Genomic DNA, 16206 nt, shown 5'->3' with positions numbered 1-16206 from the left:
CCGCACCCGCCGGGCAGCGGGATGCGCGGGGGAAGCGGGGCTGCCCGAACCACGGGGAATTGTCGGCATCTTCCCTTTTCCATTCCGCGAGGGCTGGCTGCTTGCTGGTAGCGTTGCAGTGGCCAGCGCACATCCCTAGGAGCGGCTCCTTCCAGCAGCTCGGCACAGAGCCGGCTGTCGGGAGCCGGCGGTGCGACGGGTCGGGACGGTGAAATCGCTTCGCTACCGACTGGCGGAGTTAAACGCGGCGGTAGCGACCACCGCATCGACCCCGCACGGGCAGAACCGCTCGCATCTACTCCTCCTCAGTCCGACACAAACACGGGTTTTTTTTTTCCGCCTTATTTCTTTTATTTTTATTTTTCTTTTGGTTGTTTTGGATTTTTTTTTTTGGTGCTGTTTTTCTGCCTCTTCCAGCACCGGAGACCCGCCGCGGCCGCAGAGGAGCACCGGATCCCGCAGCCTCCGGGAGCGGGGTCCATCCTTGCGCACGGTGCCTGCCCGGCCGATTATTCCCCGGTTATTCCTTTCTGCAAAAAGAGAAGGGGAGAAAAAAAAAACAAAAAAAACCCCAAACCTAAAATCCAAACATCAAACCAACCCCTAATAAATAATAATAGAAGAAGCAAGCGCAGCAATTTGCTTTAAGCAGAGGGTGGTGGGACCAGGGAGCGCAGCCCCCCGGGGAGGGAAGGGAGGTAGCGGACGGAGGGCAAGCGGGCACCGACGGGGCTCGCAGCCCCCCGGGGGTACCGGCGGGTCCGGCGGCGGCGGACGTGAAAGTCCCCTTTAAGTTTCCATAGAGAGGCCTCCGGGTGTCACATGATGGACATGATATAACGAAACAACATCGTGGGGAGGGACGGAGGGAAGCAGTGGGGGAGCCCGGGGAGGCGTCGGGGGAGGTGGCGGTGCCCCCCGACCCGCCCGCCCCGGCTGCACCTGTCTCGGCGCGCCGGGAGCGCGGTGTCCGCCCCGCTGATGGGGCTGCGGGCGGCACCTTCCCCCGGGGAGGAGGAGAAGGAGGAGGAGAAGGAGGCGAGACGGTGGCGGAGGTAAGTTACCGGCGGGACCGGGGCGGGGGGCGCGGGGTGCGGGCGCGGTGTGTGCGCGGAAGGGTTGCGGGGTGCGTGTGTGCGGGGTGTCCGCGCTCTCCCCGCGGAGCGCCGGGCGTGTGCGCGCCCTCCCGCCCTCCATGTCCGCATTCCAGCTCATGTTGCGCAGATAAAATTCAAACTTGAGGTAAACACAAGCGGCGGGGGGGGGGGCGGACGGGGAACTGGGGGGGAGGGAGGTTCGCTCCATCCCGGCTCCATCCCGGCTCCTGCCGCCCCCTCCCCGCCGCTCCTCCCGCTCCGCACCCGCGGAGCCCCCGCGCACCTGGGGGAGCGCCGGCATCGCGGTGCTTCCACCGGGGAGGGAGAACCGAGCGTCCCTTTCTCCGCACCCCCGGTAGGACCCGGCGGGTCGGGGGCGGGGGGGGGACGCGGCGCGGCAGGTGCGCGGGGCGCTGTCGCGACATGGCGGGGTGGGGGGGGGGGGTGTGTGTGCATCGCGACATGGGGGAAGCAGCCAAGTGACAGCGCGGAGTGGTGGGGGGGAGAAAGAACGGGGCTGCGCCGCGTTGTTTTCCTCGGTGTTCCTTGGGTATCCCGATTAGAGCGGGAATAACAGCGGTGCCCCCCCCCCCCCCGCCCCGAGCCCGCTTTTCTCCATACGCATTTCCAAGTGCGTATGGAGAAAACAAGATGCGGAGCGGGGCGGGCCGGGGGGGGGGGGAGGCGGGGAGGGCCGCACTGCCGTTCGCAGCCCCGGTCCGTGACACAGGCGGTGCCGCCGCGGGGATATTTAAGCGCTTAAAGCGGGGCGATGATGGAGGCGGCCGAGGGCGCCCCACAGGTGGGTGCGTGCAGGGAGAGGGGCCGAAGCGCTGCTCGTGTGGGGAGCGCCAGAGCGGTCCCGCACTCCGCCGAGTCGCGGCGGGAGGCGCTGCCGGGGCTGAGAGTGAAGTGGCGTGCGGAGACGAGACCTGGCAGCCGCGGGTTGCTGAGTGGCGCAGCTCCGGGTGCCGCGAGCGCTGCGGGGGTGACGGCGGTGCCGCCATGGCGGGTGTGAGGGAGCGGCGCCCTCAGGGGGGTCCCGCGGCCCCGCCGAGGGCGGGAAAAGCGCGCGCGGCCCCCGCCTGGCGCCTCCTCAGCACTGCACCAAGGCGGCGGGGCGCGGGGGGGGGGGGGCGCGCAGGGCGGGGGGGGGGAGGTGGCGGCCACGCCCACCGCGCCCCCCCGCCGGCCAATCGCCGGGGCGGCGCGGCGGGGACACGCCCCCCACCGGCGCGCTCCGCGGCCTCCCGACCAATCGCAGCGCAGCGCGGCCCCCCCTCCTTCGCCCCCCTTCGCCCACCCGCCTGTTTGTTACGGTCGGGGCCACGTGCCGGCGCCTCGGGCCGGTCACGTGGCCCCCGGGGCCGGGGAGTCTGACGGGGACAGCGGGGTCCGGAGCTCTCCTGCCCTTGGGGGTGTGACGGGGACCGTGGGGTCCGGAGCTCTCCTGCCCTTGTGGGTGTGACGGGGACAGCGGGGTCCGGAGCTCTCTTGTCCTTGTGGGTGTGACGGGGACAGCAGGGTCCGGAGCTCTCCTGCCCTTGTGGGTGTGACGGGGACCATGGGGATCTGGAGCTCTCATGCCTTGGGGGATGGGGGTGTCTGATGGGGACCTGGAGACGTCCTGCCTATGGGATCTGATAGGATGACACTTGGGGGGCCTGGAGCCTTCCTGTCAGGGGGGAGTGTCAGTGGGAACAGGGGGGTCTGCAGCTGTCCTGCCCATGGGGTCTGATGGAGAACAGAACTGGCTGCCAGCTTGGGAGGAGCCTGAAGCCCCCCAGCCCAGAGGAGTCTGACTGGACCTGACTCTGGCTCCCTGCCCAGGGAGCCTGAATCCCCCCTGCCTATGCAACGTGGCCAGGACCCTCTTGCCATTGCCCCGAGGCCCTTGCTCACCATGAGCGTCCATTTGGCCCTGGCCCCATTAAACCTTCCCTGAAGGGCCTGTCCCTGGCTGCTGTTCCTGTCATGGCCGAGCCGTGACAGCCTGTCCGTGGCTGGCTCTGGCCTCCGGAGAGGGAGGTGTTTCTCTTCCGAGGAGAGCTGTTTATGCCCAGTGATTTTTTTTTTTCCCTATTTTTTTTTCTTTTTATTTCTTTCCCCTCCCTCCGTGCTCTCCTGTATAAGCCACAGCAGCAGCTCGGTGACTGCCCAGCCCGGCAGTGTTACGGCACGGCTCCTATGTAGGTGAAGCCGGGGAACGCTGCAAGGATCATGTGGAGCTCTCAGTCTCCTGAGCCTGGAGCTTTGAGCCTATTTTTAGGTGGGTTGGGCAGTGTTCCGTGTGAAGGGCTTGCTCCATGTTTGAATCCGTGGCAAAACGAGGCGTCTTAACCGACAATGCTTTGGTTTTGGGTGGTTGTTCCTGGGAATAGGGTTTTACGAAAGGCTCTGGAGCACGGGTTGTTAGTAGGTTATGTGGAGAAAGGGGAGTCAGTTTGGAGTTAAGGAACGTGATGCCATTTTAATGCAACTTCTCGGGTGGCAGAGCAAACAGAGTAAGGGGATACTCGGTTCTAGATCAGCAGCTTTCAGCTTTGCAGGCAGTGGACAACTCAGGGTCAGTGGGAAGCCACAGAGGAAAGGACATCGTGTTTTCTGTAGGCTTATGCTCATTATACTGTTCTCTGCACTGCTAAAGATTTTGTGGCCGACAAGCTGGAAAAAAAAATGGAAATCCACTATTCTAGATCCCTGAGATGTTTTGGGTTAGAATAAGTGGAGGAGGGGTGGGGAAGAAGCCCTCAACTGTGTTTTGTTGTGTATGTTTCTATTGTAGGGCTTAAAAATGTAAAATTCAGGGTATTTTTAAGAGTTACATAACCTTTAGTAACGTGGTGAGTCTCAAGTAGCCTTCAAGAGTTAAATAACAGCAGATCAACGAGACTGGGTTGAGAAGAGGAAGAGAGGGTTTTATAATGATGAGGAGTATACACAGATATTTAAAACTGCTTTGGTGTTGCACTAGAAACAAGTCTTTGCTTAGGAGGAGGAGGTTTTTAATACCCTATAAATACAGAACATGAGAAGGAGGATGGAAAGATGAGGTTTGCAGTTTTATGCTGCTCTAGTCCGGTAAACGGATCAGGAATAGTTTATGATATTTCACATTCTTCAGCTTCTCTTCCATCTTGACTTTTTCAGTACAATTTTTTTGCAATCTGAAATGATGACAACTTCCAGATATTGACCACTGTGGGTGAGGAAGGAAATCTGGCCTTAAAATAACAAGAAATTACAGAAAGGAGTGAGGGGCACTGTGGTGGTGAAAGAACTGGGGTGGTGACACAAGTCCTGAGAGAGAGCTGGTGCTTTGTGTTGGTTACAGGAGTAATTCGACACGGTGTTACCTACAGAAAGATGTTTATTCAGCCGAGGTGGTTCGTGCTGCCATATCAATGTTATCTTTGTATTTTTTTTTGGCGGGGGGGAAGGGGGGAAAGAGCCCTGCCTTAATAGAGGAAATTGCTGGGGAGCAGTTGACGTGCTGGAGATGTGAGGATACCTGGAGGTGTGCAGCGTGCCAGCACCTTGGAATTAGGAGTGTACGATGAAGTGCTGGCGTGGAATTGATGCACCAGGAAATTGCTTTCTCTGTTTTTGTTGGTGAGATGCAGTTAATGTAAAACGAGCCCTTTGGATCTCCTATCCCATTTCTCCTTAATATAACTAAGATCATTTATCTTCTCAGGCATGTGAGAAGGGGAAAAAAAAAATACTTTTGTTTTGTAATTTGGTTCACCTTCTCTTCATTTGCTGTCAGCTCATGACAAGGCACAATGTGTGCTGCACACTGTGTTCCACTGAGCTGTTTTGGTGATAAATACAACGTATATGAAAAAAAGGGTTATGAAAAATAGGTATTGTGCCAGTTCTCTCCACTTTTTATAGAAACAATCCCCATTTTTCTTTAAGTATACAAAAAGTGTCATATTAGGGTCTTATGCCTTATCAGTTTCTGTGGCAAAAAGGTTGATGTTTTGGTCTTCGTAAGTACTCAAAATGCAACTGAAAAGGAAATATTTAAATTAGTGTTTGTATTGGTTTTGCAGTAGGAAGTAGTAAAACATTTTGTCAGTTTTAATAAAAAGGGAAATTGTGAACTTAAAAATGTGATTGTTTATGCTGTATGAGTCTGTTATATTGTTAAAATTAAGAGGATTTCTTTAATCCCAGCTAGATTCTAATTGCTGTAATCATGTGTTTACTATATTTCTTTCGTATTTATAAATAAAAACACAGAATCACAGAATGTTTTTTTGACCTCGTGTATAGCATGACTGGCTGTAGTTCATGCCATATTTGCACAATGTTTTTCCATAAACATCTTGCTTCTGGAATTATTAGCAGCACCAGAATAAGAGCTTGAAAATACTGTCACATAAAGGGTTAGTGCACTTGCAAACAAGAATGCTGAAATTCAAAGTTAAAAAAAAAAACAACAAAACCTCTCCCCAGCAATTCTTTCAAGTCAGTTTGATGATAATTTTGGATCCCGACTCGTGGTTTTCTAAATGGCTGGAGATGGAATTAATGGGGTTGCAACTCTTTGTCATAAATTTCAGCATAAACAATATTTTTCTTTCGGCTTTGGATTTCATGCAAATGCAGGAAAAATCCCCTGTCCTTTTCCAGTCCCTCAGGATGCTGCACCCCAGCCAGCAGACGTAGTGTTGTTGTCTAACAGCGAGGCTGGAAATGGGAGTTGTTTGTGCTGAGTTTTACCCTTACCAAGGTCAGAGATTTCATCCTTCCGTAGATTCCTGATCTGGGAGTTTAACACTTGCAGTGGGTCCTGATTTAGGAATTTTCATGAACTTCTTTGAGCTCTGGAAGGAATTTAAATGTCCCTGTGTTGTGCTTCTTCCCAAACGTAAGTTTGGAAATTCCTGAGATAGTGACGTCTGTATGGCAGAAATATTCATGATGGTAATAAAGCAGTCAAGCTGAAAATCCAGGTTTCTTACATAAAAGTGATTTAATTGGCAGGACAAACAAAGGCAATAATTGTAATAATATTCCTGTTTTAAATAATTTTGGTCAATATGGGCATTGAAGTTTTCTTTTGACAGTGGTTTGTGACTTGTGGGAAGTAGTTTGGATGAAGAGAGATGGTCCTACTCTGTCTCTCAGTGGGTTGAATTTCAATGTGCTGTTACCTGAGAATTAGTTTTTCATAATTATGAAGTATTAGCCCATGATAAGTGTTTTTTTTCCCCTCCAATTCTTTCTGTGATAGAAATTTCTTACTAAAATATAAGCAAAGGAAATTGAGAAACAAATGGTTGAGAGGGCATTTATAATACCAGTTGTAAGCCCTGATTTTACAAACACTCCTCTGAATCTGTCTTGTGTGAGGAGCAGGTCCTATTAGGGAATGTAAATTGTGCAATTGCGTAGAAAATCAGCAGAGTTGGTAAATTCTGAAGCAGTCATCCTGCTTTTTGTGTCCTATATTTCAAATCCTTGCTCTCTTGCAGCCAAGCCCGTGGTGTGCTTATATGTGCAGAGTGCTGAGCAGTAGTCTCATCTAAATAAAAAACTTGAGAAGTCAGCCTGCCAGTAATAGTGATGTGATATTATTATTTATTTTCATTTACTTTATTTTATTTTTCATTTCTATCATCTCTCCAGTTATCAGAAGCAGCAATTAGTTGTCTGGGGTGGGGGGGGGGGAATGTGAGGTGAACAGGATGGGGGAGAGGGAAATCTGGTAAACATAATCTTCTGGTGTTACAAAATTCAGCTATTTCTGCCCCAATTTACCTGTGAGCTACATCAAGATGTACCAATTTCAGTGCACAGCCTGAAGTAATCCTTATTTTTTGTAATGATTATTAGCTTGGGCTGAAAATGACACAGAACTTCTGGTACAGGTGGAGCAAGTTTGGATCTCTCTGGAAAATATACCTTGAATTCAGCCTAATTCTTCTTCATCTTTGTTGTCATTGGGTATATTTCTTGGTAGCTTTCAGATTTTCAGAGAAGCAAGATGATTTTTGTGTTTATTTAATAGCAGTGTGTGTGGAATTCCCCTAAAATGTGCTGTTTTGAATAATGCCTGCATTATGCTCGGCTTGCTGAATTTTAACACAACTGTAGCAGCTTCTGCAAAAATAGAGTTGTAAAATGAAGGCAGGTACTGGCCTTGAATAAATTTCCAGTGTGCTGAGGAAACAAGGGAAAATCAAACCGAGGTTGAGAAAGAAAACAAGCGTTTGCCTGGGTTTTATGCTGATGATTATTTACATCAGCGCAGGAAGGTGTTTACCGGTGATCAGGTGCTGGTGAGACGTGTCTGAAGCAGGAGGGATCCTTGTGCTTGGATTTCTGGAACTTGGGAGATTTCTTGCTACGCAGCAGCTCATGTGAGCAGCTGTCAGGTCTCCTGGGAGGGAGACGAAGCCTCCAGCCACCGTGTTTACTTCCAGCAGGAGGAGGAAAAGGACATTTCTGGCTATTATCTGGATGTGTTTTGTAAACTGAAAGCTCTGTTAATGCTCCCGAGCAGGGTGTAGTTGCTGTATCATTCTGCAGTGTCGTTCTCCACCCCCTTTTTTTTTTTTAAAATTTTAGCATAACTTCAGTGTTCGTCTGTCAACATCTTCTGGGTATTGGCGGCTCATCTGTAGCTCTTGGGAGATCCTTACATCCTAATTTCCCTGGCTTCGTGGCAGTGCTCCAGGACCCTGGAGCGGTCGGGATTACGTTTATCCCACTGATAGAGGGCAGGATTCCAAATGTGGGAAGCAGCAGGTATATTTTTCGCTCCGCAGAGCGCAAGCACAGGAAATGGGTCTGGAGGAGAAGCCTCGGCGGAGCGGCAGCGCTGGAGCGGCGCGGCGTGCGGAGCTGCGTGTGCTCCGAGGCAGATGTCGCTTCCATGGAATACTCCGCTCCTTCCCAGGCGATTTTTTTCCAGCGTTGCCCTCTGCCGGAGGAGACCCGCAGCGCCAGGGATTGCTGTGTGGGCTCCCTGGATGGAGTCCTTCCTCGGCAGCTCCAGTTCCGAGAGCCCACCTTCCTGCTGGAGCTGCAGCGGGAGCCCCTGTTCCAGGCAGAGCGTCTTGAGTCCCGCTCTTCCCTCCTCGTCTCTGTCCCTGGGATCTGTTCAGGGAAGCCGGCGGTTGTTTGGATAAACTGAAAGCCAAACACTGGATCCAGCGTTACGGGATCAGCTGCTTCTCCAAAGGTTGTTGTCCTGGAACCACAACTAATTCTGGCAGGGGGTTGTGCACCTTTCCCATAAAACAGCTTTAATCTTTGGATTGTTAGCCCTGTCTGTCTTTGGTGATCCAGACAATATTGATCTAAAAAATCAGTATTTTAATGTAAATACACTTAAATTTGTTTTCAATTTGTTTGGTGTTGACACTATATGAAACAATAATAGGGTTGGAGCAATTAAATGTACAAAGTTTCACTAACACTGCCTGTATCTGCTGTTCTGATCAGCCTGTACTATAGCACAACTATATGTTGTGGGTTTTCTTTGTTTTGGTTTTGTTTTGTTGTTTTTTTTTTCCTTTAGGTTTTTTGTTGTTGTTATTTTTATGGGTTTTTTTGGGTTTTTTTTTTGTTCTTTTTTTTTGTGGTTTGTTTCATTTGGTTTATTTTTATTTATTAATAATAATAAGATAATTATTATTGGGGTTTTTTTTGGGGGGGTGAAATTTAATTTCCTTTGTGTTTTTGTGACTTAGGAAAAGGCCTTATTGGTTTTCAAGAAACTGCAGGTTTCATGTATTGCTGGGCAGAGCTCAGCTGTACTATTTTGGTGGGATTTGAGTGGAGACCTCTGTTCTCCCAGTCCTTGTTAATGGAAGTGCTGACATTCACGGGCAAGTCCTTGCTGAATATTGGAGACAAAAAAGGCAGAGATGGTGACTGTGGAGAAGTAACCAGGAATTGTGAGCTGAAATGCTATTTATTGAATAAAACCGAATTCCTCAAAAGCAGTATTACTTCAGCAGTGAATGAGTCATATCTATAAGCAGCAATAATTTGTACTGGAGCCCAAAATTGTGTAATACAGAGGGGGGAAAATGCTGGTAGGGACGTTTGATAAGTTAACCCAGGCCTCCAGCATTGTGATGGGAGAGCAGCATCTGTCAGAGCACTCTTTCAATTACAGAAGCATGGAAAATAGATCCTCATTGTGCAGCCTGGATGGCAGGATCCAGCCCTTCACTGCTGCAAGCAGATGTGCAGTATGATTCCTGCAGCAGATTTCAGGCTCCAAATTGGAGCTCTCATTGCTCCGTTTTTCAGCTTTTTTGTGCCCTTCCCCCTTTCCAGGATATAGTGCAATCACTGGTTGTTTAAAGACCACTGGTTTCAAAAACAAGCCCTTGTAGCCTTTTCCTGTGAAGCAAATTTTGTGTTCCTGTGGGTACAGTTACTCTGAGAAGGTTTATGGAAGATTATTCTCCTGGTTGCCTGGATTAGGTAAATACTATAAACATAATTTGTCATGTCTAATGTTCTCCTGGTCAAGTTCTCTGTAGGATATATCTGGTCGTATTTATCAGTTTTGTTGATGTTCTCTTTTGCAATTACAAAGTACTCCTATATCATGAACAGGTTTAATTCTGTTCCAGATGCTGTGGGCTGATAAAGTGCTAATGGGTCTTCTGGCAGTTTCTTGTGAGATCAGTTTCCATGAAAAAATTGTATTTACCCAAAGTAAAGTCTGCTTTGGAGCACAGATTTGTGATGTGCGTACAATTCCTGGTAGACAAGGATTGTAATTTGTGGGGTTTTTTTTGTTGTTTTTTTTTTTTAAATTCTGCTACTTTAGAAAAATCTCCCCGACTAGATGAAAACTGTAAGAGACTCTGAGACTTTCAAATGCAGTCTCTTTGGTACCTGTGTCAGCATTAATTATTGTATATCTCTGATGTTACGTATAAAGTGACACCTCTTGTGGCCTGCAACATTTTTCCTGGGCAAACTATGCTTGGCTTATTTAGTTTTCATATTTGATACATAAATCTTTGTAAAGATCTTAAACAATGTTGTTCAGCTGTTCATTGTTCTTTCTGGTAGCATGGACAGATATGCATCATGTTTTTGAAAGAGATTGCAGTGATTCTTTCCCAGTTCACGACTTTTTCCTTGAAATGTTCCTTCATGGTTGTGCCTGCAGTCAGTGTCCATCCTAGGTCTTGTTTTCAGGCTGCTGCTGCCTTGCAGGAAACAAAAGTGAGGTGACTAAGTCTGTCCTTTCCCTGCAAGTGGCATTCATGATTTGTCTGTTTTCTTCAGTTGTTTTTCTGCTTTTCCTGCAGCAAAAGGAGACTTTGCCTCATTCCTGAGTGCTGGGTTATCTTTGTGGTTTGTTGATTCTGGATATGCAAAGAAAGAATCTGCAAGAGCAGAAATTCCAGCAGGGAAGGACAGCAGTAGGGAGGTTCTCTCTTCATCCAGTCACAGTCAGACTCCTAAGATCAGCTTTCCATCCTGATGTGTGTTTTGTTCCCTTCTGCCCATCACTGCCAGGCATGCAAAGCACAGGGATGGGCAAAATCCATCCTAGGCTCTCAGCACTGCTTAAAGCAATGTTCCCATGGATTGCAGCAGTGTGGTTCATAACTTAGAGGTTTCTGGAGTTAGGAATGGGATTGTGGAGTCCTAAAATGGTTTTGGTCAGACGGGACTTTAAGGGTCATTCAGTGCCACCCCCTGCCATGGTCAGGGACACCTTCCACTATCCCAGGTTGCTCCAAGCCCCATCCAGCCTGGCCTTGGACACTTCCACGGATCCAGGGGCCACCACAGCTTCTCTGAGCACCCTGTGCCAGGGCCTCACCACCCTCACAGGGAAGAATTTCTTCCTATGAAATAATCCTTCCATTTTTTTTTCTCTAGACCAGGGCCTGTAAGTAGGTGATTTCCCATCCTATGGTTCTGTTTTCCTGGCATCTCCACTGTGTGTGCTAGATGGATGAAGCATACTTGATTTTAAGAATGATTTTCAAGCAGCCTTTCTTGCATAACTGACTACAGAATGAATTTCCCTGCTAGCATTTAGTTTAAAATGGATGAAGATTATAAATACATGTTTTTTCAGCTAATCTTACTCAGCTGACCCCTCTACTTCTACATTCTGTGTCTCTCAAGGGTTTTGTTAAATAATATTTATATTAATAGTACCATCTACTGCTGAATCCCTCCTGTGGTTTATAAGAGCATATTTAAGTATTACATTATGTTAACCAGCTTCACTGGTAGCTCAGAATTCAAGCTGTTTGTATTTGCTGTTCTGCTGCTAAGTCCCTCATCTCCTGTGAGTGTTGTAAATAAGATTTGGACCTGCAGAGGAGGAGGCCTGGGCAGCAGGGGCTGGGATTCTCCAGCCCTGCAGGGAAAGGGGATGTCCAGAGATGCATCCACAGCCACCTTTGCTCCTGGGGAATTCGGGGTGCGGGGGTCAGTGTCACCAGCACTGAGGGCACAGCAGAGGAGGTGGGGAGGATTCTCTGTGAGAATCTGTGATGTCTGTGAGCATCAGTTCTGAAAGTGCAGAAACACAGAAATCCCAACTGGGTAAGATTTAAAAGTCAGGGACTGTGAAGAAGAGACAAGTGGCTAACATACGGAGACCAGAGTAGAATCATAAAATAATTCAGGTTGTAAAAGACCTTTAAGATTGAGTCCAGCCATTAACCCAGTGCTGCCAAATCCAGAGCTTAATATAAAAAGTCAAACAAAACTGCTTCCTCTGTACACAAAAATCAAATTTGAAGAGTTCATTGAACTTCTCTATATTATATCTACTTATTACTAATTCATGTTCCTAGTACATAGTATTAGGCATTTTTGCTAACTTTAGGAACTTATCAGTTGACTTTTATAAAGTCTGTGTTATATTATTATATAATTATAATATTATATTACCTACCTCTTGGTGGGGAAGATAGCTGTGTATCCATCTGGGAAGATGACATCTCGTGCTCAGCTCCAAGACAAGGCAGCAGTTCTGAGGCTCCCACCTTTGCTGTCTCATCTTCCTACATGTTGGATTTCTACTGGGATCTTCCATATCCCTTCCAGCTGGCTGTGCTTCCTGCTGATTAGCTTATTGCTCTTCCTAATGAGTGCTGGTGTTCAACCTGGTTGTGTAAACACAGAAGGGTTCTTTTATTGAAAGAAACTTGGAATTGATGGAGGAATTAACTTCAGGGATGTCAAATGCCTGGAGCTGTAGTGCAGAAGTTAGTGCAGGAATAATGCATGGATCTTAAATTTAGATTTCATGGAAAGATAATCTTTGTGTTACCACTAAATTAATGTGTTGGCCCGGGATAATGCTGGCTTTTGAAGAGCTTATCTTAAAATGTTTAAAAATCTGTTCTTGTGTTTTACCATAAACTGATGTGGTCCAGCAGTCATCTGGCTCACATACTGGAAATATTTTGTTTTTCTTTTAGCATGACTCATTACCATGCATTTGTAACTATGGTTCTTTTCTCTTAAAGGATTTATTGTGCCCTTTAATTATCATGTTTTGGGGCATTCAGGTTTGACTTACTACTAATGTAGAAATTCCTCCAGGGACTGCTAGCTTCCAAATAAATGTTATAGGCTGCTTGCCCGTAAAATTAGCAGTCCTTATTACTTCTCCGTTAGCCTAAATTAGATTTTCAGCGAGGTTTATGCTGCCCTAGTGCATGTGTGAATCTTACAACTTATTTAAGGTGTCAAAAGTGTTGCTTTTGATATGTTTGGGGGAATTCAGCTTGCTCAGTAGCAGTGGTGTATGTTTGTACTGATGAAATAACAAGTGAACTATTGTGGCAGGTGTTATTACTGATTTGGACTTGAAAAAACATGAAGCAGCATTGTCCATGTATTCCTGCTCTCAATAAGGTATTCCATTAATAGCTAGTGACCATTTCCCTTCCTCTGTGTATTACTAGGTATGTTCTTCTGGTTTCTCTTAAGACCTTTTTTTTTTGCAGTCAGAGAATCAGAATATCTCTTTTTGTTTGCTTTCTGAAGGATGATCTCGTAGTTCCTGTTCATTTTTTTTTATTGCTGAAGGGGTTATTTTAAATAACAGAACTTTTGATTGGTTCAGTTTTGTTCATTATTTCTTCAGTATTGGATAATTCTCTTTCCTTAGCTTGGTTTCCTGTCTAAGATACTTACTGCTGATGGTGTTGGTGATGTTCCTGCAGAATTAATGCTAACTGCTAGTAAGAATATTGAACTGGAAACGGTTTCCTAGGATTCTAAGTCTTGTCACTTGATATAGGAAGCCTGATGTTGTATAATTGCTGTATAATTTGTACTTTAAAATAATCAAACTCCATCTTAAGGACAGTTTTTTTTACTTCCATTATTGGAATTAGAAGAAAGATTCCAATTTTCAGAGCATCCAGGATCTTAAAAGTCATCAAATTGCCAGCCTAACATTTTGAAGAGCCATTTAATGCTCACTTTTTAATGATAATTGCAGAGTTCGCCTTAAGCCTCTTTGCTTGTATTTATGACTCTAATGCTTTTATGACCAGGAACTATATCAGTTACTACCTCTTCAGTCAGGTAAGCAAACAAAGCCTCTAGTCTACATTCAGTATTGAATTTTCCATTCTCCTGACTGCCCCAAACTGTGCCTGCTCTGCATTCTTGGCTCAGCTCAGAGCTGGCGTTGCACCTTGGTTTGCCTGCAGCCAGAACAGTTAAACCAGCATGGGACACAGTGTCTCTCCCTGAGGATCTCTCTATTCCTCCAGAACGTCTGTGGTGAGTTCAGCTTGCTGTGCTGGGCTCTGACGTGCAGTTGGAATCGTTCATCAGAGCACAAACACGATTTAAGGAACTGTTCTTAATCGTGTTGCTGTTGTTTGCTGCAGCTGAGGCTGCACGGAACGAGTGCTCGGCTCGCCCTCCATTTCCTGCCTCACAAACCTCATGGTCCTGCCTTTCATTTTGGAGCTGGGGCTCCTGTGTTGCTTCCCAGTGTGGAGGCTGCAGGTGCTGCTTCTTCTCTCTGCCCTCAGCTGATTCCTGCTTTGAATATTTGAACAAACCATGGATGGAGCAGAGGATGGCAGAGCAGGAGCTTGTCCAGGCCGGGATTCATCAGTTCTGGGAGGCAGCAAGAACCAGCAACCACTGTCCTGTGACTGCTGACACTGATCTTGCCTGAGAAATCAGCATTGCGGGTCTAAGGCTATGGCTAGTGGTCAGACAATGTCCTTTTTACTTTGGTTTTTTTGGTTTTTTTTTTTTGTCCTCCTAAACTTGCAGTGAAACGGGCCAGGTAAATCTGCCAAGCACAGAACTTGCATTTATTTGCAAGGCAGAACTTAACCATCTGCTGCCATTCCTGCTACCTAAAACCACCTTTCTTTCCATGCTCCAGTGTGAATCCAGTTCCCTTAAGCAGGGCACGCACAGTAATGAGGTGAATTTTCCAGGCAGCCATAAATTGGGGTCACGGTTGCTTTATTTAGCAGGTGTGTCACTCTGATGATCCATGGTCACGTAGTAGTGGGCTAGGATTTTTCCTCCTTCAGAGTTTCCAAATTAAGGAGCTGTTCACCTGGTGGGAATATATATTTTACCCAGGTATATGACTGCACATCTGCTGCTGTTGAAATTCATCCCACTACTATTATTTAAGTCTATTTTTTAAGTTCTTTTTGTACGTTCTCCTGGTTCTCCTTTCCTAACTCAGTTTTATCAAAAGCCATAAACAAAAGCCAGGATTACTAGTGGGGGGGAAAAACTCCAAAACTTAGCCCAACCTGGCAGATTTATAATTCTCAGCATCTACAAGTGTCCACCAACCAAGACCACAGCTAGTTACATGTGAAGAACTTACTGCAGCCCATGTGTTGAAAGAACTTGCTTTTTTGCATGTTCTCTTTTAGCAAGACTTAAAATATGTCCCAGGATATATGGGTGGATTTAAAAAGCAGATTGTGAGGTCTTCTTGGGAGTGTTGCAGCTCACTGGGAAATACCCTGCTCAGTGAGGTAAACCAGACAGAGATGTTGCAGATTTGTGAATGGAGAAATGTGGGATGTTCTTCCAATCAGTGATAGAAGTGCTCATAAGAGAATGGTTATATTTTTGTGTGATTTGGGTAGAAATAATGAAGGCTTCAAATCCAAATACTTGGCTAAGTTCATGGAAGAAGAAACAACATAAAGAATGGAGAAAGGGTTAAACCTGCTTTAAAAGATGAGAAGATAAATAGGACCTGAAAGCCACTCATTTCAGACAATGATAAATAAATAATAAATAGTCTTCAGTCAATTCAGATCAGAAAAAGAATGAGGAAGCACAGCTTTCATTGCAGGTAATGGCATTTAACAGTTGCTTCCATCCTTTGTAAGGATGAGGAAAGGCAGGGTAATTCATTAATGGACATAATGGTTTAGAAGGTGGCTAAGAGGTAGGGACAGATAGTTTTGGAAGGGAAGGAAAAGGGTGGGTTGGTAGAAAATACATGGATTTTTGGTGGTTGGCATGTCTGTGAGGGGTCATATCATCTGCCTGGTGGGGCTTGGCACAGTGGAGTTAATATTCAAAATGTAAGAAAATTGTTGGAAGGTTGTGATATTACAGATATTTGTGTTTCACTGCTTGGATATGGCACGAGTGTTGCATTGATCTGTATTTTTAGACCTGTAAAAACCTGATTCCTTTGATCTGCAGTTTTCATTGTTGGTTGGCGTTGAGTGAACAGTGGACATGCTAACAGAAAGAGGCAGTGAGAAAATACTGCTCTTTTTCATGTTGTAATTGTGTGGTGTTTACATGAAGCTGTGAGGTCACTGGCTTCCTGTACGAGCTGCTTCCTGAAAGCCCTCTACATGGTACATCTATAAATGTACTTCTTAGAAAAACTCAGCTGATTTTTGTTTTTCCTTCTCGTGCTGCTGCCTGACCACCTGGCTTTTGTTTCTACTCCAGAGTTTGTACAGCAGTGCAGGATAGTGATCCCTTGGAATGGAGGGTGATGCTGCAGGAGGCACAGGATGTGCTGGAGAAGGTACCACAGAGAAATTGGGCTCACAAAACCCCAAGCAGGCAGTGGGAGCATGGAAACAAACACACAGTCTGACACGTAGAAAGTATTGATAGT

The 16206-nt window shown here is 46.8% G+C and overlaps 2 protein-coding genes across 2 annotated transcripts in view; one reads left to right on the top strand and one right to left on the bottom strand.

Moving 5' to 3' along the window:
• Positions 1–222: 222 nt before the first annotated feature.
• On the bottom strand, positions 223–2139 carry LOC128807759 (uncharacterized). Its single transcript, XM_053978328.1, has 2 exons — positions 1381–2139; positions 223–530 (listed from the first exon to the last, which is right to left on the bottom strand). Exons 1-2 carry the CDS (start codon positions 2102–2104, stop codon positions 223–225), a joined length of 1032 nt encoding a protein of 343 aa, XP_053834303.1. The 5' UTR covers positions 2105–2139.
• The window catches only part of LOC128807138 (endonuclease domain-containing 1 protein-like), a 161401-nt gene continuing 146586 nt past the window's right edge, over positions 1392–16206 (top strand). The window contains exon 1 of the mRNA XM_053977262.1: positions 1392–1452. The gene's annotated coding sequence lies outside the window, so the exon portion shown is untranslated. The remainder of the gene's footprint in view (positions 1453–16206) is intronic.

Source organism: Vidua macroura, chromosome 5 (genome assembly GCF_024509145.1).
Source record: "Vidua macroura isolate BioBank_ID:100142 chromosome 5, ASM2450914v1, whole genome shotgun sequence".
NCBI lineage: Eukaryota > Metazoa > Chordata > Aves > Passeriformes > Viduidae > Vidua > Vidua macroura.
This window is presented reverse-complemented; position numbering and strand designations above follow the sequence as displayed.

Excerpts from the sequence above, each read along its gene's own strand:
- LOC128807759 (XM_053978328.1), bottom strand. The coding sequence starts at position 2,104 with ATGGCGGCACCGCCGTCACCCCCGCAGCGCTCGCGGCACCCGGAGCTG. Across the intron at positions 531-1,380 it reads CGATGCCGGCGCTCCCCCAG|AAAGGAATAACCGGGGAATA; the intron begins GTGCGCGGGGGC and ends CTCTTTTTGCAG.